This window comes from Cynocephalus volans, chromosome 8 (assembly GCF_027409185.1).
Source record: "Cynocephalus volans isolate mCynVol1 chromosome 8, mCynVol1.pri, whole genome shotgun sequence".
In the NCBI taxonomy this organism is placed as follows: domain Eukaryota; kingdom Metazoa; phylum Chordata; class Mammalia; order Dermoptera; family Cynocephalidae; genus Cynocephalus; species Cynocephalus volans.
Genome location: NC_084467.1, coordinates 132,303,553 through 132,330,950, shown reverse-complemented (window position 1 = coordinate 132,330,950; position 27,398 = coordinate 132,303,553). Strand labels below are relative to the sequence as shown.

General features: G+C 33.6%; 1 protein-coding gene across 3 annotated transcripts in view; it reads left to right on the top strand.

Moving 5' to 3' along the window:
- The window catches only part of COP1 (COP1 E3 ubiquitin ligase), a 277,815-nt gene that overhangs the window by 112,711 nt on the left and 137,706 nt on the right, over nucleotides 1-27,398 (top strand). For all 3 annotated transcript variants that reach the window (XM_063104898.1, XM_063104897.1, XM_063104899.1), the window contains exons 10-11: nucleotides 3,370-3,484; nucleotides 7,382-7,517. In XM_063104898.1, the coding sequence (XP_062960968.1) occupies nucleotides 3,370-3,484; nucleotides 7,382-7,517 (251 nt within the window). The remainder of the gene's footprint in view (nucleotides 1-3,369; nucleotides 3,485-7,381; nucleotides 7,518-27,398) is intronic.

Genomic DNA, 27,398 nt, shown 5'->3' with positions numbered 1-27,398 from the left:
CCTCTATTTGGTCTGGTACTTGAGAATTACTATATTCCTTTGGTGGTGTCATATTTTCTTGTTTTTTCATATTTCTAGTATCTCTACATTGATGTCTGGTCATCTGGTAGAGCAGTTGCTTCTTCTTTTACTCTAGAGTGGGCTTGAGGAGAGAGACTTCTTTTTCTAGTCTCTGTTGTTGACTCTCCTTGTGTCACTGCAGTTAAGTGGGTGGCCAGCTGCCTGTATGTTGGCCATGTGAAAGTAGTGTTTTCAGCATGTTCCTACCTTCAGCCAAGTAGGGGATACTGCCCTTGGCTCCTACCTAGGGCCCTGGGTATGTTCCTACCTTCTGCTGGGTGGTGGGGGTTGCACACTGCTCCTGCCTAGGACACCGGGCACGCTCCTGCCTTCTGTTGGTTGGTGAGGACTGCCTGTGGCTTGTCCTTGCTTTTAAATAGTTATAAATTGATTGTTTGGGAGGAGTGGCACGGGGAATTGTCCACCATCTTGATGATGTCACCTTGTCTCACCTTTTTAATTATGGCTTTTGGTGAATAGAAGTTCTTAATTGTATGTCATGGAATTTATTATATGTTTTATAATTAGTGCTTTTTGTGTATCGTTTAAGAAATTCTTCCCTTTCTTGAGATCATAAACATATTATCCAGTAACACAGTTCATGGTCAGTTTTTGTAAACATCTTATGTATTCCTGAGAAGAATGCATGTTTTTTAATTGAGTAAAATGTTTTGTGCGTATGCATTAAACCAAACTTCTATATTTGGGTGTGTGTATAGTAGTGTTTCTCATATAATCTCTAAGTTGCTTTGGTGAGGTTCATCTCCCACCATGTTGGTGGATTTAACAGTATCTTTGGGAATTTTTGCTTTGTGTAGTTTTAAGGTTGTGTTATTACATATAGCTGGGTATGCAGTTGTTAAATTGAAACTTTTCTGTTATGCGGTGTCTGTTTTTAATGTTCTTCATCTTTAGTCTATTTTTTTCTTAGTATTTTTGTATTGTATTATTTTTATGTTATTCTAATTTTTTAGTTTCTTTGTGTTTTAAGTGTTTCTTTGGCAGATAGCATACAGTTTTATTTTTAAAAATTGCTCACTTTTAATTAGTGAGTTTCTATTTTTGTTTATTATGAATACTTACATAGTTTCACTTTTTTAATTCATGTGTGCTATTTTTCTCACTTTAAAAATTTTTATTTCTTAAATTTTTACCTTTTTTTTTTTTTTGCTACTTCTCTACTGGCTTGAATGTTACCTATTCTTTTACTATCCTTTCAGTAGTTATCCTTGAAATCTATTCACATTTATCAACTAAACAGAGTCTGTGCTTAATCAGTATCTTCTTCACCTTTTTGGACAGCGTAAAAGCTCCAGATGCAAACTTTTACTACTTCCTTGTGACTTATGTGATATTATTTGGTGTGTTTTTTATATTATAGCTAATAACAGTATTTAGAATCACTTATTTCTTTTCTTGTTTTCTCATTCTCTTTTTCATTTTGTGTCTTAGACCTTCTAGTTTGTGTTAATGTGTTTTTCAAGTACACAATTTTAGAAATTCTATTAGAAATGGTTCATTGGCAATAAACTTTGTTTTCATTTATGTGAAAATGCATTTTATTTATCTTGTTGCGAGCTAGTTTTGTTGGGTCCTGAATTTTAGGTTTAAATTATTTTCTCTCATTTGGGACGTGGGGGTAGCAGCCAGCCAGTAGGCAGATTCCAACCCTAGACCGTCGTGTTACCAATACCACACTCTAACCAGCTGAGCTAACTGGCAGCCGTTTCTCTCAACTTTTTCAAGATAATTGAAGTCCATTGTGTTCTAGCTTCATTTACTGCTATTGAAAAGCATTCTGCCTGTTTAATTATTGTTCCTGTTACTAAATTATCTTTACTGTTGGTCTGATTTTAAGCTCTTCTTTTTGCTCTTGAACAAAAATACAGCTTTGTCTTAGTGTATCTAATTGTGGATTTCTTTTTAATTATCTTACTTGATAGGAATAACATCTGTGTCTGTGTATTTATGTTTGTTTTCAATTCTGTAAAATTTTCAACCATCAACTGTTCAGATATTTTTCCCTTACTGCCTTGCTTTCTGCTTCTGGGACTCTGGCAATATTTCAAACCATTTTTCTGTCTTTTATGCCTTTTACCCTCTCACTCTTTCTGTCTTCTTCTCTTTTATCCTTCATTCTCGGTTATTCTTTTAGGTATTTCTTCCAGTTTGCAAGTTCTGTTTTCAGCTTCCCCACTTGTGGTGGTCCCCACGCTTAATTCTCCAAATCTCAGTTCAAGTAGTCATTCTTGTGTAGTTATTTGTCCACAAATAAGTATTGTCCTCCGCCTTTTCCCCCTCCCCTGTGCTGCTTTTATATTTTGTTTACCACCACCCCTCTAAGTTCAGCCTCCTGTTTATGTGTTATGTTTTGTAAATTATCTTACCTTCTTTTGAGTCAGGCAGTGCTTTAAAATCTTCTTACCTCCCATCTGGTTTTATTAAAGCAAAGATGCACTATAGAGTGTGCACTTTAGTGCCATAGTACTTCTTACTTTATGCATTTGACATTGTGCTATAATTATTGATGAACATGTGTCGTCGCAAGATCTCATGTGTCTTATCTCTGTATCTGTTTGTGTACCTCAAGCATAACAGAGAATAAACATTTACTTAAGAATTGTCTTATCCTTGCAGTTGTAAATAAGCTGTTGGTAATATATATCTAGGGTCATAGACCTTTTTTATAGGATGTGTATACCAACATATTTCAGGCTTGTTGCCTTTTATCCATATCTGTCTGATTTTTTTCTGTTCTTCTAATGAATATGTCAAACTCCTTAGCATATATATATTACTGCCTCTTAATTGATCAATTGATGTTAACTTAAATAGATATTCCCTACAGCCAAATACTGTTTCTATAATTCAGAGGATGCAAGTCTACAATATAGGGATGATGAGAAATTAATTAGTTTTCTATTTGATAATGGTTTTGTAAGAATTTCTGGATATTAAGATTCCCAAAATTTTAAATTTTAGAATAGTACTTACAATGAATTTTATATTCATTTAATCTGGAGAGTTGAAAAACATTTCTCATTTAAGTCTCGTAAAAGTGGCCTTTAGAACTTATTTTTTAAAATCATCTTTTTAGTTTTAATCATTCTGTGAATGAATTTGGTTTCTATTTTCATGTGAAAAGAAAAATTAGAAAATATGATCTATGAACTGTAGTTTTTCACTATTTGTAATCATTTTATTGTCATGAATTTTTGAAACTAAGTATGCAAGTATTTGGCTATTCTGTGCCAAAGAAGAGTATAGTTTATTCTGAGTTATGAATTTGTTTTCTTATTATCACCTTAGACAAAGAAACAGCCTTGGTATAACAGCACATTAGCATCAAGACGAAAACGACTCACTGCTCATTTTGAAGACTTAGAGCAATGTTACTTTTCTACAAGGATGTCTCGTATCTCAGGTACATGTTCAGGACATCTCTTAAAATATCTCAAGTTCATATTTTATATCTAATTTTAGGTTTTCATGTTAGATTTATGGAAAGTCCTAGTTGCAAAGCAAAAGCATGTATTTTTGATGTAGTCTACCAGAGCATTAGAGATTCTCCAGATCTTAGAGATCTTGGAGAATATTGCTTTCCAATGGCTATTTTTGTTCTTGTTTAATTTGGAAAATTTTAAACTTTATATAGCAAGCTATATAAAGTTAAAAAAAATCAGTCATGAATATGTAGCTAGCAAAAATAATTTTAATTCAGTTGCCTTCTATTCAACAATTGAGTTCTAAGTACTGTCCTCCGTGCTAAGAAAAACAAGATGAAAGAACTGTTTTTTGTTGTCAAGGACTGTTGTAAATCTAGTGGGGTAAAACAATAGGTAAATAATTCTATGTGATATCATGTGTTATGTAAATATGCAAAGGTTATTATGGGAATAAAGAATAATATCTACTAATATAACTGGGAGTGAAAAAGTCAGGCCACGTTGAAAATGGAGAGTTATAAGGGAATGATCATTGTAGGAATTTCAGAGGAGTTGTATTTGGGCTAAGCTAATATGAATTATCTCAAACAGGTAATTAGAAACGTGTTCATAGTAGAGAAAATAACATGCGAAGACATGAATATGATAGCATAGGATATTTTTATTATGATAGAGAAATAATATAGTTCTGCCTCTTTTTGTTCTTCAGCCTTAAATGAAGACATTTATACCAACCCTATAGGGTTTTTAAAGGGTTATAGGTGATGTACGTAAAACACATTGCTTCATACTTGTTGGGTGCTCAGTTAATTGATGTTATTAATGTACACCTGCACAAAATAAAGGCCACCAAGGAAAAAAATGTCTGATATTTTATTGGCTGTTAAAAACTGGACCTTGTTTTTTTCTTTAGTAAACGTGTTTACATTATAATCTATATAGTTCTTATATCCTTTGGGGAAATTTGCTTCAAACTTGATGGTGGAAGAAGAAAAGTATTAGATTTACATAGCATTTTCCTTAGGAAGACTAGGGAGAAGCCAAGATTTGTTTGTATGTTTGAAATTAATGATAAATAGTTTTTAGAGATGGAAACTTTCATTTATTGCCTGGGAATTGAGTCCCTTTTTGAACCTCTGTAATAGTACTTGTTTTTTGTAAGGTGATCTTAACCCTTGACTTGGTGTTGTCAGCACCACACTCTCCCAAGTGAGCCAGGGGCCGGCCCTATAGTTTCTAAATATAAACTACAGTAGGAAGCTGTTTAGTTGAAAGTGGCCTGAGACCTACACTTTGACTGTCAGAGAGTTCCTGTTAACTCTTGCATACATTATTTATTGGTGTGATGTTGAAGTACAACTATAGACAGTGCTAAGCAGTTAAAAACGCGGGGGTGGGGGTGGGAAAGGGGCAGGCTCTTATTAACATTCTTTTTGTCTGGTTTTGGGTTTTGGGCAGCTGGTCAGTATTGGGGATTCTTGTTAATGTTCTTTATGTCATTAGCAGCTGTGGAATAGTAAAGGTAATCACAAGACAATTTAATTCAGTTTTGGGGATGTAGCTTTACAGGAGGATAGAATAATAAAACCAGGAGCAAAATTAGATTGATTTTTATTTTTGTATTGTACTTAGATCATGTTGTCCCTAGCTTGTAGGAATCTCAGGTTTATCTTATCAAATTTGCACATTGGCTACCACAACCATATTGTGTAATATGAAGTTCCTACCTTTGACTGTAAAGAGGAAATTTTAACTTTTCAAGTGAGAATCCATGAATCGACCCTCACTCCCCAAATTTTATTTCCAACTATGAAAATGAGAGATGAATATTAAGAAATTAATAATGTCTTAGACTCTTAATTGTAATTGAAAGAGGAGGTAAATTAGAAAGCATTAGGAGAAAGAAAAGAGCACTGAATATACTTTTAGAAACCAGTCTGTAGTTAGGAGAGGTGATATACCAGCAGATACGTTTGGATGTTGATCATAAAACAGCCAAGCAAACAAAATTCTACCTTTTCATAACCAGGTAAGTGAGAACCGGTTGCTATATTTTCAGATACTGAAATAACTAATTTTATTATTTTCTATGTGGATTCTTTTGGAAGTAGATATTATTGAGCTTATGATAGCCAGAAGTCTAGTTACCCTAGAAAAGAATTGTGGTCTTCAACAGAATACACATTCCTGAATGCTTGCGAATTTTATCTACTTAGGAACTAATGTCAAAATGTGAAAGAATAATTAACATTAAAACAAGTTTTAAATGAATAATATACTGTAACTGTCTTTTCAGTAAGTATTTTTTACATTAAATAACCACAGTAATATAGCATTACGTATAAAAAGAAATATTATATCCAAATCACTCTGTAGTACAATTGATGATTTTTTGTTTTACAATAATCCATGTTTTATTTAGTGTTGGTTGAATTTCCTGAGAATAATTTTTGTGTGTGTGAAGCAGGAGCTTTATCTTAATACCACAGTGATTTTTCATGCTAATTAGGCTATTTCTTTTGCTGTTTTTAGAATAGAAGCACTACTAAATTAGACCCTTTTAATCTGGGTTGTTAGGTGGATTTGCTTAGTTAGTGTTTAAATCTTTAAATTTTGTAAAATATCAGGGAAAAATCTTAGTTTATTCAAGTAATTGTTGTTTTTCTTTACAATAATTGTTACATAAATTTCTTCATGCCAACTTCAAGATGACCTAATATATCCAGATGAAATATATTCTTTACTTTTATCATATAGTCATATAACTCTTTTGACTTAATGATTCCTGTATTTTAATTTCATTATGTCTACCATTACTTTTAAATGATTTTTAAGAAGGGCAGTCATGGAAATTTACCTTGAAAAAATTGCGCATGTGTATGTGTTTGCAGTAAGGAAGAAGCTATGAAAAGACAGTGTTGTAAAAGACTTGTTTTAGATTTCAGTCTAGGAAGCTAAAGTAATTATGTGTTCTTTTCATTCTTTGGAAAGGAAAATGTAAGTGCAAAAATTTTTGAAAAACAATGATTTTTTAAATTCATGATTTCAGTGTAGGACTGCTTCTAGATTGAATAGATAGCTATATTCTCGGGTACTTCATAAACTGGTTTTATGGTTTAAATCACATAACTTTGGATAGTTTATTGAAGTGGGTTTTACCTAAAGTATTTGTATGGTGTTCTTTTGGATGGAATTACTGTTTTCCATATTCCACCAAAACTTTTTTTTCTCGATGGAGGTACTCTGGGATAAGTGGGAGCAATTTCAAACATTTTTTAACTTTGTTTTTGTGAATTAATAATTCATACATTGAAGTTTTCTACTCCCTGTAACATGATTTGAAACACTTCGAAGTATTATGTGAACAAATACCTCTTTTCACTTAAAAATAACTATTTATGATCTAAAATGTGTTATTATAAACTGGGTTTTGGCAATAAATAGGCATAAATGTGTATCCCTTTAAACTTGTCCCTCCTCAGTAACAAATATACCGTCTAGTATATATACTCTTTTTTCCCACCCTCACTTCCATTGAAAAGGGATTTTTGTTTTAATAAATGATTTAACTTCTCTTGACTAGTATCTCTTTTATCATTTTTTATTTTTCCGAGAAATTATTGCTAAAAATATGGTAAAGAGAATTTACAGTTAGTTCTTATTGGTGTGGAAAGGAAAGTATCTTTTAAAGAACACCTAAGACATTTTTTATTAAAGCTGAAAGATCAGATAAATTAATTTGTGTATACTAGTCTTCTCTATAATCCTTTTAAAGATTTTTTTGTATTTAGAATATAATTTTAAATTTGTGGATTTTGTTCATTGACTTGCTTTGTGGTTCATTTTATCTATTTTATTTTGTTTTTTTCATGTAGATGACAGTCGAACTGTAAGCCAGTTGGATGAATTTCAGGAATGCTTGTCCAAGTTTACTCGATATAATTCAGTACGGCCTTTGGCCACATTGTCATACGCTAGTGATCTCTATAATGGGTCCAGCATAGTCTCTAGGTAAGTATTGGACACACTCCTTACTATTTTCTTTTGTAAGAAAACATAGAATCTAATTAAATTTGAGAAGCAGTTATAGCATTCTTGTTAAAAAGCCTAGGTTCTGAAGTTAGGTTGTCAGTGTATGCTGTTCTCATAAATGCTTTCTCCTGGACCGGTTTTTTAGAATTTGTATTATTTCTTCTTTAATTTTGTAGAATTTGCAATTGAAGCTTCCAGAGAAGATTTTTAACAGATTTTAATTTTGAAAGAGATTTAGGGCTATTCAGGCTATCCATTTCTTCTTGATTGAGCATTATTGTTAGTTGTATCTTTTAAGAAATTTGTCTATGTCATCTGGATTGTTGAACTTATTGGTATACAGTTATTCGTTATACTGCCTTATTATCCTTTTATTATCTTTAGATTCTATGGGGATGTTTCCTCTCTTATTCCTGATATGGGAAGTTTGTTTCCCTTTACATTTTTCCTGAGCAGTCTGGCTTCGAAGTTTATCAGTTTTATTGATCTTCTCAAAGAATCATCTCTTGGTTTTATTGATGTTCCATATTATTCTGTTTTCTGTTTCATTGATTTTTGCTCTTTATTATTTCCTTATTTCTGCTTTCTTTGGGTTTAATCTGCTCTTACTTGTTAATTTCTTAAAGTAGAAACTGAGGTCATTGAGTTGACTCCTTTTCTAATATAGATATTTCGTGCTATAAATTTCCCTCCAAGCACAGCATTAGCTGTACTACACAAATATTAATGTGATATCTTTTCATTTTCATTCAGTTCAAAATACTTAAAAAATTTTTATTTTTTTATATTGACAGATAAAATTGTATGTATTTATCATGTACAACATGATGTTTTGAAGTATATATCAAAATGCTTTTTAATTTCCATTCTGATTTTTTTCTTTGATCTATGGGTTACTGAGATGTGTATTACTAGTTTTCAAATATTGAGATTATCTGATTATCTTTCTGTTATTGATGTATATTATTTTAATTTTCACCATCATCTTGATGATTGTTTTAAAATGTTTAATGAATATTTCTAATATACATTAAAATAGAATGGAGTAATAATCCCTCACCTAACTATCACCCAGATTCAGTGATTAATATTTTACTATACTTGCTTCATTTGTCCTTTTTATTTTTATTTTATTAGCTTAAGTATTTTAAATCAAACCCAAATACTATGTCATTTTGCCTGTACATACTAAAGAATCTCTATCTCTTAAAATAGACATTGTAAAACCACAGCGCTATATCATAACTAAGACAATTAGCAGTAATTCCTTTGTGTAATCAAATTGCTAGTCCATGTTCAAATTTCCTAGAATGAATGAACCTTAAAAAAATGTTTTTGAGGTAGCCCAGGAATTTGGCTAGTTTTAACTTGTTACGTAGTACTAAAACTTTGCATACCTTTCATTTGCAGGACTAAGATTTTTATTTATGCATATGAAGGTTGGTCTTGAAAATTTAAGCCATTAGCTAAAGGAAACCTTTTATTTTATTCTAGCGGTTAGTAAACTCAAGTAATGAATAAGAAAGCATAAACTCTTTTTTTTTTTTTTTTTTTATGTTGGCAGTGTGGGTTTTCCTTATGCACTGAACTGAGTAAAATTTGAAAAAGCAGATTTGTGGGGTTCATTTAATTACATAATTCATTTTACAAAAATTGTTCATCTAGTGGTAGGCTAGGCTAAGCATATAACCGTGACAGGCTAGACATAATGCTTGGATTCAGGAGAGCTCACAATCTTATTTTAGTGCCTTTATAGATAAGAAATATAAGAATAGTTTATGAAACAATTTAGCTTGGAACAACAGGTTAACATTATTACTTATATTCTTAACTACTGTTAATGTATAATATATTTTTAAAGGCTTCATAATATAGTTTGAATATAAAATGACAAAAATAACTATGAAAGTTTATTTATAATATGAGGGTAATTTAAAAAGTTCATGAAAAGATTTATATTTTTAATTCTGTTTTTCCACAACCTTTATGAAGTATCCTGGTATTGACCAACTATGTATATACTTGTCTATAATTATGTGACTATACCAAAGTTTAAAATGTAATCCATATTACTCTTGTAATGTCCTTGACCATTGTGAATTCATCCTGTGTTGTATTTTCTTCTTTAAAAAAATAAACAAGGTCTGGCTGGTTAGCTCAGTTGGTTAGGTCCAGGGTTTGTTCCATGTACCAGCCAGAAACCAAAAAAATAAAACAAAAAATAAATAAACAAAAAACAAAATCAAAACTTCCTTCTTTAACATTATATTTAAAAAGCAGCCTCTGTTTAGAAGATGTGGTATGGGTTTATCAGTCTCTTTCTAAAAAGAGTAAGAGTCATTTTTTTCATCATTCCTGAAAACTATTTTAGCTTGGTTTAATATAATCTTGGATTTTTAAAATATGCTAATAGACATTGAGCATACTGCAACATTTATATCAAAGCAATGTGCATTTTGAAGCAAAAATTTACTGTCTGTTTCCGAAGACATAATGACATTTCAGTTTGGGAATATCACTGATTGAATGCGGAGTTAATTACATTAAAACATTTCAATTAAAAAATTTGAAAGGTACTTGTAATTGGTCCATCTTGAATACTAATATCCATTCTTTTTTCTTAATTACCCTGAATTAACATTTCTGAGAGAAATATTTTCAGTTTTCACAGTTTGCTAGGCAAGACAGATGAAACTAGTAGGTGCCAGGAAAGGGTGATATAATCAAAGAAATTAAGGGGTTTTGAAACTTTTATGGCCCTGATGATTTGTTTGCCTTTCATAGTTTTTCATATTCAGACACATCATTGATAATAAATTTGTTTTTAAAATCTTAATTTTTCTCAAAATATGAAGTTTAATGAATTTCAGGAGGAGGTATAAAGGAATGTTAGAGAAGACAGATAATGCTGAATTTGGTGCATTATTTCATTACATTGTTGAAGAAATTATTCTTCCTGTAAAATTGCATTAAACATATCTAATATTGGTCAGAGAATCTCACTGAGAGAAAAAGATGAGCCAGAAATTTTTGTGTTTACATTTCCTTTTTTGTTTGTTTGGAGTTAATACCATACCCATCAGTCCACAAGGTGGCAGCATTTGTTTACTTGACAGCATCTCAATTATTAAACAATAGACAAGGTATGGAAATTGGTGGCTTATAGTAAAGTTGACCCTTATGAATACCAGATAGTCCTAGGTTAACAATAGCAAGTAATGGAAAGGAAAGAAGTCATTTATTACATTCTTCTTATATATGGCAATAAGGTCCTATTTTGTATTTTTCCTAACATTAGGTGTTCACTGGCCACCAGAGAGAAATGGTTTGAAAGTGCATAGTTTAAACTTACTCAATACTTAGTAGGTGGTTGTTTCTTAAATTCTTGACTTAAATTTTATATACCGAGATTATGTTCAAAATTATTACACGCTCCACCTCTAGAGATTATTTTAACATTTTTGCTTATGTTTGCTCAGATTGTTGAAATTGAGTTATATCAGGCATTAGCAAATTCATGAAAAGGAAAGGGTTATGTATTGTGGCATTTATTGATGCTAGATCAGTCATTCCCCTGGTAATGTAGTATTTTATTACTTACTCTTCTTTAGACACCTTTATAAGTAGTTTACAAGAATTCGCTAACTCACTTCATTCTTACATTAACCCTATGGAATAAAGTATTGGTATTAATTCCATTTTCCAGATGAGGAAACTGAGGTATAGAGAAGTTTTTTTTAACTTGTCCAAGATCAACAAAGTGCTGATATTTGAATCGAGGCATACTAGCTCCTGAGTTTTGATGCTCTGTTACTCACTTCAGAATCTTTTGAAACCTTGGGAAATACTTTACTTTTAAGACACCAGGAAGAATAAAAGGAATTAATTCTTTTGAGATTCTGACACTGTGTATCCCTGTTACTGTCTTGTCTAACTAGGCTTTAATAATGAATATTTTTGAGTTTTAATATAATGTGGGTATGACATTCAGATGCCACTTTTTGCCATAGTTTGAAACTATTCAAATTAAACTCTTTTTTTGTAGTAGATAGTTAACAAGGATTGTTTTTGAAACTTCAGTTTATCATGGTAGGCAACACTGATCCAGATTTCTAGAATCTCCAGGTAATTATTGACTTGTTTTCTTAGGAACAGATATAATTTTACTGCCTACCGAGGTACTTTCTCTTTTTGTCAGAAGACATTTCTGTTATTATCTTAAGAGTTATTGGCCATCTGGGATTGGGGTGAGAAATGAGATGAATGGAAGTGCAAAGGAAAGGATTGCCTCGCAGAATTTTGGCTAGAATCAGTCTTTTAAAGCAGTTATTCGTTAAATTGTGTTTTAGGCCAGAACCTTCATCAGGGAGGGTGTTTTATCTGTCTTATTTCCTGTTGCATCCCTATGTCTGGTATATGATAGGTGCTCAATAGTAAATATTTGTTGAATGAATGCATGAATGATGTAAAACTTCTTACCTGTTGGGGAGAGTCTGGAGTAAGAGGGCTCTAGCAGTTGTCTGCCTTAACTTGCTGTTACGTATTTGCTTGCTGATAAATATTCATTTGAAGAAAGTGTCCCAGGCTGAACAAAGTTTGTGAATCACCAGTGACACATGACAGAATTATAAATTCATGTTAACAACTTAAAATAGAGAAGTACAAAGATTGTCAGCAAGTGTTGATGAGTTTCCTACTTCTGTGATGATTCAAGATATAGTTGAAAGATGAAACACAGTCTAAACTTAAACTTTGGATGTCACTACATGCTCTCCCTCCTCCATAACTTCTACCCTAAAATTTTCCTGTTCTCATCTCAATTCCTCTTATTTTTCATGTTTATTTGCCTTTGGCTGAGGTTTGAGAGTAGTACAGAGTGAAACTAAAATAATTTTATACTTATTACCCCAAAACAAGCACTACTACTTAGGTTAGCATTTGAGGTTTTAGTAGACTAGTGAAGGTTTGTCACAAATCAGTCTTTGGGGCCGAGCCCGTGGCGCACTCGGGAGAGTGCGGCGCTGGGAGCGCGGCAACGCTCCCACCGCGGGTTCGGATCCTATATAGGAATGGCTGGTGCACTCACTGGCTGAGTGCCGGGTCACGAAAAAGGCAAAAAAACAAACAAACAAAAAAAAAAACAAATCAGTCTTTGGTATCCAAGAGATAAAAAGATGTTTAATGGCTAGAAGCCACATTTTAAGGTTAGTATAAGGAAGATCTTTGTAGTTAGCAGTGTGCAGAGGTAGAATAGGCTTTATCAGGATTAAAATTAAACTCTAGCTTTTTTTTTTTTTTAACCTAGAAAACACTTCTGTAATCCTGAGATCAGTTATATGTTTATCTGTATTTATCTAGAATATTTTTATGTTTGAATTGTTTTTTAAATAGTACCTATTCATGCTAAACGGTCTAAGTGATGAGAGTATGAATAAGAGTGATATACCGGTTAGTGGGGAGACAAGCCTTTAAGCCAGTGTAGGTACTAAAATGTTGTAAGTGCTCTAAAAGTATTTACAGGGTACATTGTAGAGAATGTCTTTGACAGAAGCAAGAGTGAAAGTAGGGAGATCCAATATATAGGTAGTTATTGAAATTGTTCTGGCAGCACATGATGACAGCCTGTGGCCTGGACTACAGTGAGGTCAGTGAGGCTAGGCAGAAGAAGAATTTAAGAAATATTTAGTGATTAGAGTAGATGAAATTTCATGATTGATTGGATGTTGTCATTGAAGCAGATGATGATAACTTCCAGGTTTTTGGCTTGAGTAGCTGGGCAGGAAAAATATGGTTGTCATTTTCAAGATAGGGATACTGATAAAGAGCAGGTTCAAACAGCAGCAAGATTCATGGCAGGTATCCAGTTAGAGATTTAGTGTAAATTCTCTGGATGTACAGTGATGAGGCCTATGAATTTTGGAACTTTTGCAGTTGATAATTGACCCCATAGTTGCAGATACGTGGAACACTAACATCTGAAGGTCCAGTATATGAGGAACTAGTAAAGCAGACTGAGAAAGTCCTTAAAGAAATGAGGATGAAAACAAGGAGAGTGTGTATTGCCATGCAAACCAGTGGGAGGAGTAATTTGTTGCAATAGATTGTGTGATCTTATGGACGGTATCATATCCAAAGCAAAATGAAACTTTTTGCGTTGATTAAAAGGGAGAATACTTCCTCCTGGATAACAGGTGGGGCTGGATTGAGGAACAAGCTGGTAACCAACTATCCCAAGGGTAGAGGGGGTCAGTCACACATAAATTGTTTGTCTTTCTGCTGAATATTGATAGGAAAACTCCAGTTTAAAGACCAGAACAAATAAAGTATCTTAGTTTCTTTCAAAAAAAAAAAAAAAAGAGAGAGAAAAAACTGTTAGAAGGAATTTCATAGTGAAATTTGAGAGCGAGAACTTTAATGTTTAAAATATTGATATTTCATCCTGATGATTGAACTGCAGAGCTGGTCCTTAAAAGGAGACCTATTCTTATTCTGCTGGAGAACCATCTCATCTTGACAAAGAAGTGAGCCACTAGGCTTTCAGTAAATAGGAAATGCATTTTGGAGGATTGAGAATGAAGCTTTGAATCTTTTAAAACTTGAAAAAATATATTCTTAAATTAATCTCTCTATTCCTTATTTCTTACACTATTGAATTAATTATACTTTATAGTTTACAGATAAAATAGCACAGTCTCTGTCATTTTATCACTAGTACGAGTTAAGTAGGACTTGACTTTACTGTGTAGGGAAGGAAAAATTTTCCTTTACTCTCTTAGGTTCAGTGGCTGGGCCTGTGAAATAAACTTACAACAAATTGACAGGAGAAAAAGTACACAAACTTATTTAATGTTAAACGTTTTATGTGACACGAGGGTGGGAGGGGTCATAAAAGAAGAGAAAAACCCTAAAGAATGGCCACACTTGGAAATTTTAATACCATTTGCGTAAGGAACAATAAATTTAAAGAGAAGTGACAAGACAGTGGAAAGGGTCTTTGAACGTCTAGATGTGGCAGATTATGGGAAGGCAAATAAATGAAGAAACTAATGGTAGATAGGGGCTTGTTAGTTTTCTTAGTAGGGTTTATTTATGTAGACTCTTTCTGGGTACCATTTTCTTTCTGGTGATAAGAGTTGTTATCTCCCACTCAGTATGGGAAGTGGGGAGGGAAGGCAGACAGACATCTTCACAAGGGGAATTTATGTCCTGCCTTCAGGAAGATGATGGAGAACAGAGAGCTCATCCTGGGTTTGCTTCTTCTCATTTGCCTTCAGCTCAGAATAATCTTTGTGCCAGAGTGGCATATTTGGAGGTGGCATATATTGATCCCTTTCAACTGCAAATGAGAAATAACTATGATGTCAGTATACATAAAACTTAATCTGATGACCAGCGTTTTGTAATATAAATATTTGACAAAGAGTGTTTCAGTTCATCATCATTTTCCCTAGGTATGATAATTTGCCCATATATTGCTTCCACCAGACATTTTGAGACATCTAAAACTACTTAAGATAGGGCATTACTGTAAGAGCAGGTGTCCACATGTACCATTTCAATTGCTTCTCCTTTATCTAACTTCTCTATATACTGTTTACAGTAGAGAGTCTCATACTGTATTAGTACATTTCTTTTGCTTGCCACAGAATATCTGAACCTGGGTAATGGATAAAGAAAATTTATTTCTTATAGTTATAGAGGCTGGGGAGCACATTTGGTGATGGCCTTCTTGGTGGTGACTCTACGGTGATGCAGGGTATCACATGACCAATGGACTGAGCAGGAGAGAGCTAACCTGCTCACTTCCTCTCCTTTTATTCATTTATTTATTTTTTGGTGGCTGACCAGTACAGGGATCCAAACCTGTGACCTTGGTGTTGTAAAGCTGCACTCTAACCAACTGAGCTAACCAGCTAGACCTACTTCCTCTACTTTTAGAACCATCAGAACCATGCCCATTACTCTGCGAATGGATCAATCAATTGAAAGGCCCCACCTATCAATTACTATAAGATTTCCCATCCTCTTAACACTGTTAAAATGTAGATTAAATTTCCAATACATGAACCTTTGAGGGACATGTTTAACCCATAGCACAAACTACACTAACACTTACCTATACAGAATTTAACTTGTGTTAGTCTCATCTGACTGAAACACAATCAGTAACCAAGCCTTACGTGAAAAATAAAAAGGCTTTAAAATAAAATGAATGCCACTAAATTAATGACTGAGGCCTCTTGGGTCACTAGCTTCTTGGGTTATTATTTAAGACCTGTTGACTTATTTTATGTACAACTCTTGTAATATTAGTTATCTGCAGTGTGTTTCTTTAAATTGCAAAGGAAAGAAAGATTACAATAGAAATGTTCAATGACAGCAGCAAGAAATGATAGTTAATTGCAGATAGGAGCTCAAAAACAAAAGCTGTATGTACCCATTTAATATGAGGTCAAACCTCACCTCGTCCTTTGACCCGAAGGAGAGTGCCAGGACCCTGCGGCCAGCCCCATCCGGCCGAAGTAAGCCGAGGAGACACAAGAGGTGTGAGTGACCCCTCCCCTCGTCCTTGGACCCAGAGGGGAGTACTGGGACCCCACGGCCAGCTCCAGCCCTGCTGAAGTGAGCGGAGGAGACCCTCTGGGGGCTCATTCTGTGGCCAAATTCTGGAACAGGACCAAAGGTGGTATAATATAGCCACTACCATACCCACTGTCACGCAGTGACAATTCACTGCCACAGTAGCAGCCATGGCCAGTTCACAGGTAACTACTGCTCACTCAACTACACTGATATAAGAAAAGTCACCAGAAAAGCCTGAAAATAGAGGAAGAAATCCTTATCCTCATAGCCAACATCAGTGTAATAGAAGCAGCAAACCCTGTACCAAATGACCAAACGTCAACAAAAAAATACTGTAACTACAAATAAACAAGAAGATATGATACCACCGAAGGATTACAGTAATGCTCAAATTTCAGGCATCATGGAACAGGGAATCCTTGCAATGTCTGAAAAAGATTTCCAAGCAATGATCTTAAGAAAACTTGAAGAAATAAAAGAAGACTCAATTAGAAAACACAATGAAACAAGAAAAAAAAACCTAGTATATGAAGGAGGAAATTATCAAAGAGATTGATACCTTAAAAAAGAGTGTAGCAGAAATCTAGAAATGAAAGATTCACTCAGTGAAATAAAAAACAACAGATAGATTGAGCAGCAGTGTAGAACAAGCAGAAGAAAAAATTTCAGATCTAGAAGATGGTCTTTTCAAAATAACCCAGGCAGACAAAAAAAAAAGGTAATGAAGAAAATCTAAAAGAGATAGCGACAACCTCAAGCGCTCTAACATCCTACTTGTGGGCATTCCAGAAGGGAAGAAGAAAGGAAAAGGTATTGATAACTTATTCAGGGAAATAGTAACAGAAAACTTCTCAGGGTAGGGATAGATATAGACCATCAGATTCAGCAAGCTCAAAGGACCCCAAACAGATTCAGTACAGAAGTTCCTCCCCAAGACATATTATAGTTAAATTTGCAAAGCTCAAAGACAAAGAGAAGATTCTAAAAACAGCAAGAGAAAAGCATCAAGTTACCTACAGGGGAACCCCCAACAGACTTCTCCAGTGAAACCTTACAGGCAAGAAGAAAGTGGAAGGATATATTCAAAATCAGCAAAGAATTCTTTACCCAGTAAGGCTCTCCTTCAGAAATGAGGGAGAAATAGTATATTTCCCAGAAAAATAAAAGTTGTGGGAGTTCACTACTATATAACCAGCCCTACAAGAAGTTCTAAAGGGAGTCCTTTATCTGGATCTGAATACTGATAACCACTGTCACAAATACACAAGAAAGAGCAAAACCCACTGATAAAACAAAAATGCCAGCAAGAAAGAGAAAGAAGCAAAATCACGCCACCTCAAATTTCCAACTAACATTGCAGAAGAGAAATAAAAGGGGAAGTAATGATCAAAAGATATTTAAATTGTGTAAACAAAAAGCAGTTAAATAACAGGAATTAAACAGTACCGGTTAATAACTACCCTAAATGTGAATGGATTAAACTCTCCATTCAAAAGACACAAAATGACTGGACTGGATTAGAAACCTAGACCCAAGTATATGCTGTTTTCGAGAGACCCACCTCACATATAGAGACACACACAGGCTAAAAGTGAAGGGGTGGAAAAAGATATACCATGCAAATGGAAACCAAGAACAAGCAGGAGTAGCTATATTCTTATATCAGACAAAATAGACTTTAAGCCAAAAGACATATAAAAGAGACAAAGAAGGACACTACATAATGATAAAAGGATCTATCCAGCTAGAAGATAATAACAATCATAAAGATATATCCACCCAATTCTGGAGCACCCAGCCTATACATAAAGGAAACGCTCTTAGACCTGAAGTAAGAAATAGACTATAATACATTAATAGTGGATGATCTGAACACCTCTCTCTCAGTATGAGACAGATCTTCCAGGGAGCAAATCAACAAAGAGACACAGGATTTGATTCACACCTTAGACCAACTGGGCCTGTCAGATATATACAGAACATTTCACCCAACAACTAAAGAATATAATTTCTTCTCATCAGCCCATGGAACATTCTCCAGGATAGACCACATATTAGGTCACAAATCTAATCTCAGCAAATTTTTAAAAAATTGAAATCATTTGCAGTATCTTGTCAGACCACAAATGGACTAAAACTGGAAATTAATAATAAGCAAAACTCTGGAAAATATACTAATACATGGCAACTAAACAATAGGCTCTTGAACAACCTATGGGTCCAAGAAGAACTTAAACAGAAAATCAAAAAATTTCTTGAAACTAATGAAAATAAAGATACATCATACCAAACCCTGTGGGATACTGCAAAAGCAGTACTAAGAGGCAAATTTATTGCAATAAATGCTTACATCAAAAGAATGGAAAGACTTCAAGTAAACAACCTAACACTATGCCTCAGAGGACTTGAAAAACAACAACAATCCAAACCTGAAGGTAGTAGACACAAAGAAATAATTAAGATCATAGAAGAGCTAAGTGAAATACAGACCTACAAAGCAATAGAAAACATCACTGAAACAAAAAGTTGGTTTTTTGAGATGATAAATAGACAAACAATTAGGTAGGTTAAGAGAAAAAATAAGAGAGAAGACCCAAATAACAAAAATCAAAATGAAAACGGAGACATTACAACTGATACCACCGAAATACGAAGAATCATTAGAGACTATTATAAAGAACTGCATGACAACAAAGATGAAAATCTGCAAGATATGGATAAGTTTCTAGACACATACAGACTACCAAGACTGAAACAAGAAGGGGTAGAAAACTTGAACAGACTAGTAATATGCAAGGGAATCGAAGCAGTAATTAGCAATCTTCCGACAAAGAAAAGTCCATGTCTGGATGGCTTTACAGCTGAATTCTATCAAACTTTTAAAAAGAGTTAATACCAATTCTCCTCAAACTATTCCACACAATTGTGATGGAAACTACTCTCCCAAACTCATTCTATGAGGCCAACATAACTGATACCAAAACCAGATAAAGACACAACAAAAAAAGAAAATTACAGGCCAACATCCTTGATGAGCCTAGATGCAAAATCCTCAACAAAATATTAGCACTCAGAATACAACAACACATTTAAAAAATTATACACTGTGATCAAGTAGAATTCATTTCAGGAACGCAAGGATGGTTCAACATACAAAAGTCAATAAATGTGGTGCATCACATCCGAAATCTCAAGGACAAAGACCATTTGATTATCTCAATAAATGCTGAAAAAGCATTTGACAAAATTCAACATCCCTTCGTGATAGACTCTTAACAAATTAGGTATAGAAGGAAAATATCTCAACATAATAAAAGCCATTTCTGACAAGCCCACTGCCAGTATCATTCTGAGTGGGGAAAACTGAGGGCCTTTCCCTTGAGAACAGGAGCAAGACAAGGATGCCCACTCTGACCACTTCTATTTAACATAGTACTGGAGGTACTAGCCAGAGTGATCAGGCAAGAGAAAGAATTAAAGGGCATCCAGATTGGAAAACATGAAGTCAAACTGTCTGTATTTGCAGATGACATGATGCTATATGCAGAAAAACCTAAAGACAATCAAAAAGCTCCTAGAGCTGGTTAATAACTTCCGTAATGTTGCAGGATACAAAATAAATGCCCCCAAATCAGTTGCACTTATATACCCAAATAATGGACTTACAGAAGGAGAAATAAAGAATGTATGCCCACTTACAGTTGTATGACGAAAAAAATAAAATACCTATGGATCAATTTAACCAAGGAGGTGAAAGACCTCTACAATAAGAAGTGGAAACCACTCTGAAAGCAATTAAAGAAGACAGAGAAAGATGGAAAGATATTCCATTCTGTTGGATTGGAAGAATTAACATTATGAAAATGTCTATACTACCCAAAACGGTCTACAGATTCAGTGAAATCCCCATCAAAATGCCAATGACATTCTTCACAGAAATGGAAAAAACAATCTTAGCTTTTATATGGAACAACAAAACACCCTGAATGACCAAAGCATTCCTGAGCACAAAAGGTAAAGCCGTAGTTATAACACTACCTGACTTCAAATTATACTACAAAGCTACTGTAACTAAAACAGCATCGTACTAGTATCAAAATAGACATTCAGACTAGTGGAATAGCACTGAGAACCCAGAAATCACCCCTCAGTCTTACAGCCATCTGATACTGGAGAGAGGTAACAAAAATCTACATTGGGGAAAAGACTGCCGCTTCAACAATGGTACTAGGAAAAGTGGATGTCCATATGCAGAAGAATGAAACTAGTTGTGCATCTTTCACCATACACTAAAGTCAACTCAAAATCGATTAAAGACTTAAGTATAAGACCTGAAACTGTAAAATTACTAAGGGAAAATATAGGTGAAACACTTCAGCAACTCGGTCTGTGTACATACTTTATGAACTTGAACCCAAAAGCACAAGCTAAAAAAGAAAAAAATAAACAAATGGGATTATATGCAACTAAAAAGCTTTTGTACACCAAAAGAAACAATCACCAGAGTAAAATGAGAACCTACAGAGTGGGAGAAAATTTTTGCTTTCTATGTATCCGACAAGGGGTTAATATCCATAATATACAAGGAACTCAAACAATTACACAGTAAAAGACCGAAAAACACAATTAAAAAATGGGCACAAAGGATCTGAATAGACATTTTTCAAAGGAAGACATACAGATGGCTAACAGATACATGAAAAAATGCTCAACATCTCTAGTCATCAGGGAAATGCAAATTAAAACTATACTGAGATACCACGTCGCCCCAGTTAGACTGGCTGTAATCAAAAAGACAGTGAATCTCAAATATTGGCACGGATGTGGAAAGAAGAGAACACTCCTACACTGTTGGTGGGATTGTAAATTAGTACAACCACTGTGGAAAACAGTATGGAGGTTTCTCAAACAACTACGGGTACATCTTCCATAGGATTCAGGAATCCCACTTCTGGGTATATACCCAGAGGAATGCAAATTATCATGTCGAAGGGATACCTGCACTCCCATGTTCATCACAGCTCTGTTTACAATAGCCAAGACATGGAACCAACCTAAATGTCCATTGATGGATGATTGGATAAGGAAACTGTGGCATATATACATCATGGAATAATACTACTCTGCCATAAAAAAGAATGAAATACTCCCATTTGCAAAAACATGGATGAACCTAGAGAAACTTATGCTGAATGAAATAAGCAAAACACAGAGGGATAAATACCACATGTACTCACTCATATGTAGGAGCTAAGAGAGAGAGAAGGAAGAAAGGAAAGACCACAGTAGTGTATTGTACTTGCAGAGGGAGAAAACATTTCTTGAGCTACCAAGTGGAGGGGGGGGAGGGGGAGGGAGGTTGGGGATGGTTGGGTCTGGACACAGGGTGCAAATGCAGTTTGTGGTAATGGGTATGCTGTCAGTGTGAATCTGGCCCTCACATCATGGGCATGAGGGATGACAGTCAGTTTTGTATCTCATGAATATTCATAACCAATAAAAAAATAATATGAGGTCAAATGGTTTGACGTATCTTAATAGACTAAGATCACTGAGGTGTTATAAAGTATTGTAACTAATGTTGAGAGGGCTGTTCACAGTACTGTGTTCAGTATATTCACACCAAGGTAGTAAAGAATACAATACATTTGACAGGTTACACTTGGGTTCAAAAGTTGGTTCCAAAATTTTCTTAACTAGTATGTTTTGAGCATTGACTATGTCTTAGAGCAATAGATAAATATGTCCTGAAAATACTATCATATCTGTTAGTCTTTAAAAATAAATTTTCAAATATATATTCCTGTTTGTCTAATAAAATGTGAAAAACGTTCATATTTCTTTGTAATTTTAAATTGTTGGGAATTGCAGGTTTTCAAACTTTGCTTGTTTTTTTTTTTTTTTTTTTTTTTTTTCACTTTTACATAAAAGGAAACATTTTGATTGAGAAAAGTAGTGGTTTTTTTCTCCAGTACAGGAATCACCAAACTATGGCCATGGGCCATATTTTTAAATGTCCCTTTATTACCAAAATCCCAAAGGTCCATTTGCTGGCAACTCAGTAGCCAATAATTGAGAGACAAGTGTTGGTGTAAGGAAAGGTGGCCTTTAATCAGGAAGCCAGCAGCCTGGGGAAATGGTGGACTTATGTCTCAAAGACCATCTCCACCTTTCCCAGACTTGCCAAACGGTTTTATAGGGACTGGTGATAAGGGGTTGATTCATGGTTATATCAGGAGGGATGTGGAAGTATAATCATAAAATTGCAGATAAACATCAAAGAACTTCTCGGGTGGGAGCTGATTCATGGTGACCATCCTCTGTGAAGTCCATTCACGGATTCATTTGATGTTAACCTCAAAAAGATCCTTAGTAAGGATGGCCTAAAGAATGGCCATCTAGGTTAATGATTTCTTCTATAATTATTCTGCATACAGTGTGAGCAAAAGTCATTATGTTCTAGCGGTCATGTGAACAGGCATCATTGTATTCTAATGTCCAGCTGCAAGCTATGCCTTTCGGATTTTAAGAGTAAGAAAAAAAGAACTTTTTAATTTAGAAGTTTAACAAAATGGAGTCACTTGTATTCAGCCTGTTACACTATGAGCTGAGAATGCTTTCTACAATTTTTTTTTCTCACCATTATACAAAGGAGGCTTTTACATTTTTAATTGAAAAAAAATTGAAAGAAGAATAAAATGATTATAATAGCATTTGACTTATAATAATGTGAAAATTATATGAAATTCAAATTTTGGTATCCTTAAATAAAATTTTATTGGAACACAGGCGTGCTCATTCCTTTACATATTGTCTCTGGCTGCTTTTGTACTACAACAGCAGAATTGAGTAGGTGCAAAAGGGAACTGCTATGCTTCTCTGGCCCTTTTACAAAAAATGCTTACTGACTCTTGACCTAGCAGTTTTGTTTAGGCTCTAAGGATGTACTACTACACTTGATTGAAGTTCCATCATACTTTGGGACATCAGTGTGTGTATGAAAGAAAAGGTCTTGTGTTAGATTTTCTCATCGACTTGAGATGATTGGCTGAGTATTTTATATGCTTCATCATTACTTACTTAACAGTAAAAACTTATCACTCTGTCATATAGTTAGCACTCCATCATTAGTTGAGCGACAGCTATAGAGTTTACTCATTTAATAACAAATTCTGATTTGTTCAGTAGAAAGTTTCTTATTTGTGTCTTTTTAAAATTATTTCTCAAGTAGAGCTGAAAAATTCCCTGAAATATGACAAAAGCTTGCACTGTGGTTAGGCAATTTAGCTATATCTTACTAATCTTAAAACAGGGCTGCTTTTCTACCACTGATGACTTTTAGTACTGTTCACATTCTCTCTCTTCTTCCCTTCTTTCCTCCCACATTAGTAGGTGATTTTGTTGATAACATCTAAAGTGGTAAAACCCTGTTTTTATCTGTGCATGAGAGGTTAATCTGTGGTTATATTGTTTATGTAATTTAAATTTAGAAATGTTGAATCACAAATTGGATAGTTTTAAAAATCACCTTTATTGAAACAATTTACATACAGTAAAGTGTAAAGCTTGAATTTTGATAACTGTATGAACAACAATCAGCACATAGAACATTTCCAAAAATTTTATTTCCTGCCACTTTGCAGTTAATTCCACCCCTTCCTCCGAACTCTTGCCCCAGGCAACTAGTTATCTGCTTTTTGTCACTACAGAGAATAGCTTATCCATTTTTAAATTTCTTATAAATGGAATCGCATAGTACATATTCTTTGGTGTCTAGCTCACCTTGTTTGTGAGGTTCATCCATGTTGTTGCCCACATCAGTAGTTTGTTTATTTATTTATTTACTTATTATTGAGGAGTATACCATTATATGAATATTCTATAACTTGTTTACCCTTTCATGTATTGATGGACATTTGAGTTATTTTCTGTTTTTGACTACTATGAATAAAGCTATGAATATTTACATACAAGTTGTTTTGGATATTCATGTTTATATTTATTTCTCGTGGGTAAATACCTGAAATTGGAATTGCTGTGTTACATGGTTAGGTGTGTCTAATGTTTTAAGAAATTGCCAAAATGTTTTCCAAAGTTGTTGGACTATTTTAACATTTCAGTCAGCAGTGTAAGGAGTGTTCCAATTGTCACAAATCCTCAATAACTTTTGGCATTGTCAGTCTTTTTAATATCAGACATTTTATGAGTGGGTATGTAATGATATTTCCTTGTTATTTTTCTATGCTTTTTTTTTTTATCATTTGTGGTGTTTAATGTGCTTATTGGCAATTTGTATATCTTTTGTGAATCAGCTATTCAACATTATTTAAAAATCAATTCTTTAGTTGTGAGAATTCTTTATATATTCTGGATTCAAGTTCTTTGTCATATATATATATTGCTAGTATTTTCTTCTCATCTGTAGCTTTCATTTTTATTTTCTTAATAGTGTCTTTCAAAGAACACAAGTATTTAATTTTCATGACTTCCAGTTCATCCGTTTTTAAAAATTATCTGCCCTGTTAAATGCTTGCCTGCTGCAAAGTTGTGAAAATTTTTTCTGTTTTTTTCTATAATTTTCATAGTTTTAGCTTTTACATATAGGTCTCTAATCCATTTCAAGTTAATTTTTGTTTAGATTGTGAAGTAAAAATTGGGGTTAATTTTTTTCCTCTCAGTATGGATATCTGCTTGTTCCAAGTATCATGTATTCAAAAAATAACCTTTTCCTGTTGGCATCTTTGTTTAAAATCATATATTTGTGAGTCTGCTTCTTGACTCTCTGTTCTGTGGTGCTGATCTATATGTCTGCTCTTAAGCCAATGTCATATTGTCTTGATGACTGTAGTTTTATAATATGCCTTGAAATCAGATGATATAAGTCCTCCATCTTTGTGACTGTTTTTCAAAGTTATGTTGGCTATTCTAAGTCCTTTGCATTTTCTTTTTTGTTGTTCTTCTTGCTTTGATGGTTTGAAGGGATTTATCTGGTAAATGTCAAATTTTCTGTTATATTTTTCTTCAGTGTTGTTGATTACTTGTTCATATAGGAAACATGAGATGGGCCTCTGATTTAAGTTTGCTTTATTAACTGATATTTTGGAGACACAGCTTTAAGTACTTATTATGAAATTTCTTCAAGACTATAAATTTTTTTCTTTTTTTCTTTTTTTTTTTTGTCTTTTTCGTGACCGGCACTCAGCCAGTGAGTGCACCGGCCATTCCTATATAGGATCCGAACCCGCGGCGGGAGCGTCGCCGCGCTCCCAGCGCTGCACTCTCCCGAGTGCGCCACGGGCTTGGCCCAAGACTATATTTTGTGCCAGGTCCTTGGTAACGTGAAATAGTTTTTCTGTATCATAGTTTTATTGTTTCCTGATGAAGCATTACAGCAGTGACATCAGTGTTTTAATATAGCGATACCATTGGTTGCGTTGTAAATACTACCAGAGGGCACAGAACTGAAAATGTAGATGTATTTTCTACTTCAGTTTCAAAGTAAGGAAATTGAAACTTTTGCCTGTTTATGGATCTGTGTTGAATCTCACTTTTACTAAATACAAACATTTCAAAGAAGGCAAAATGGCATAGTAGTTTTGGGGACAAAAGTATACTTGGTTTTTCAATTCTTGCTTTTTTCTCTAGTAGATGTTTTTATTAATCTTTTTCTTCAGAAATTATTTTCCGTTTGCCAAATTTCCCTAATAAACTCTATTTATTGTAAGAGACCATTATACTGTGCGTAGAATAGGTGATTTAGGACAGATGAAGAGTTTATAACAAAATTAATATAAGTACAAATTATGACTTGCAATAAACTTAAAATGAGCATAAGTTGATAATCAGTATATTGATCTTAAAGGGCTACAAGATAAATCTTTAAGTTTAACAGAGGAAGACATTTTATCACAGAGTAAACACTTGACATTCACAAAAGCATTTAAGAATATAGTCTGTCAGATATTTGTTCAACCTATCCAGTGATGGCCAGAGGGAATAGGAAAATTAATTTTTTAAAGTAGTTGTTTTAAAACAAGATCTTATGGCTTTCTGGGATTAAAAAGAAAATGAGCCAGATAATTAAAAAAATCAAATAAAAATATACATAGACTTTAAAATGTGGCTTCAATTTAATACCTATGAAATAAAATCAAGTGTGTTCATTAATTCAGAATAAGGGTTTGCAAAATAAGACCTGCAAGTCAATTTCAATTTTGCAAAGCCCATCAGCTAATAGTAGTTTTTACATTTGAAAATGTTGAAAAGAACAAAAAATATTTTGTGACATGAAAATTAAATGAAATTTAAATTTAGCATTCATAAATAAAGTTTTATTGAAACACCAATATGATTTTGAAATAAAATTATTGTATACTGAAACTTCCCTAAATACACATTAAAAAATAATTACAGTGTTTTAAGTTAAAGGATAAATAAAAGGAAAATAAGATGCATTTTAATATGTAAATACTTGGGTATTGTTCTGTATGGTTAAAATACAGAGGAGATCAAAGTATGATGTCATGAATCACATGCTTCATTTCCATACAAAGAGAATTTTTTTCTCTTAGGTTCACAGTATTTAAAGAGGGGAAAAATAATATGAACAAATCTATAGGGAATACACTCAGTAGACAAGGAACATTAACCACATAGTGAGTTCCAAAATTATTAAAGTTGAGTTGCTCAATTAGGATTAAAGCATGCCACAATTAAGATTAAAGTTCAATTAGTGATTAAGGCACAACATATGCCTAGATGGAAAGACTGCATCACAAAAATGTCAGTTTTCCCTTAATTAATATATAAGTTTAACATGATTGCAATGAAAATACCATACAAGATAAATTTTGTTTTGAAAATAATTTGATGCTAAACAAAAACATAGTTTGACTATGAAAATTCTGAAGAAAAAGATTAATGAAAGAGCACTAGTTCCTACAAATGTTACATGTTATGATGAATCAATTAAAACTGTGTGGTATAGGTATACACTAACAGAGAATGCCTGTAGTCATCCCAAATTCTTGTAGGAATTTAGTATATGTGATAAAAACTAGATTACTAATAAATGGAGGAAACAGGGTACCTAGGTAATGATCTAATATTAGTAAATGGGGCAAATAGATATTGATCTAGAAAAATATAAATTTATATGTCTTCTTTCTTCATATTTTGAAATAAATTTCAGATGGATGGAATATTTAAGTTTGAAAAAAATGAAACCAGCAAAGTATTAAAAGAAAATACAGGATATAAGTTTTAAAAATTCCCGTG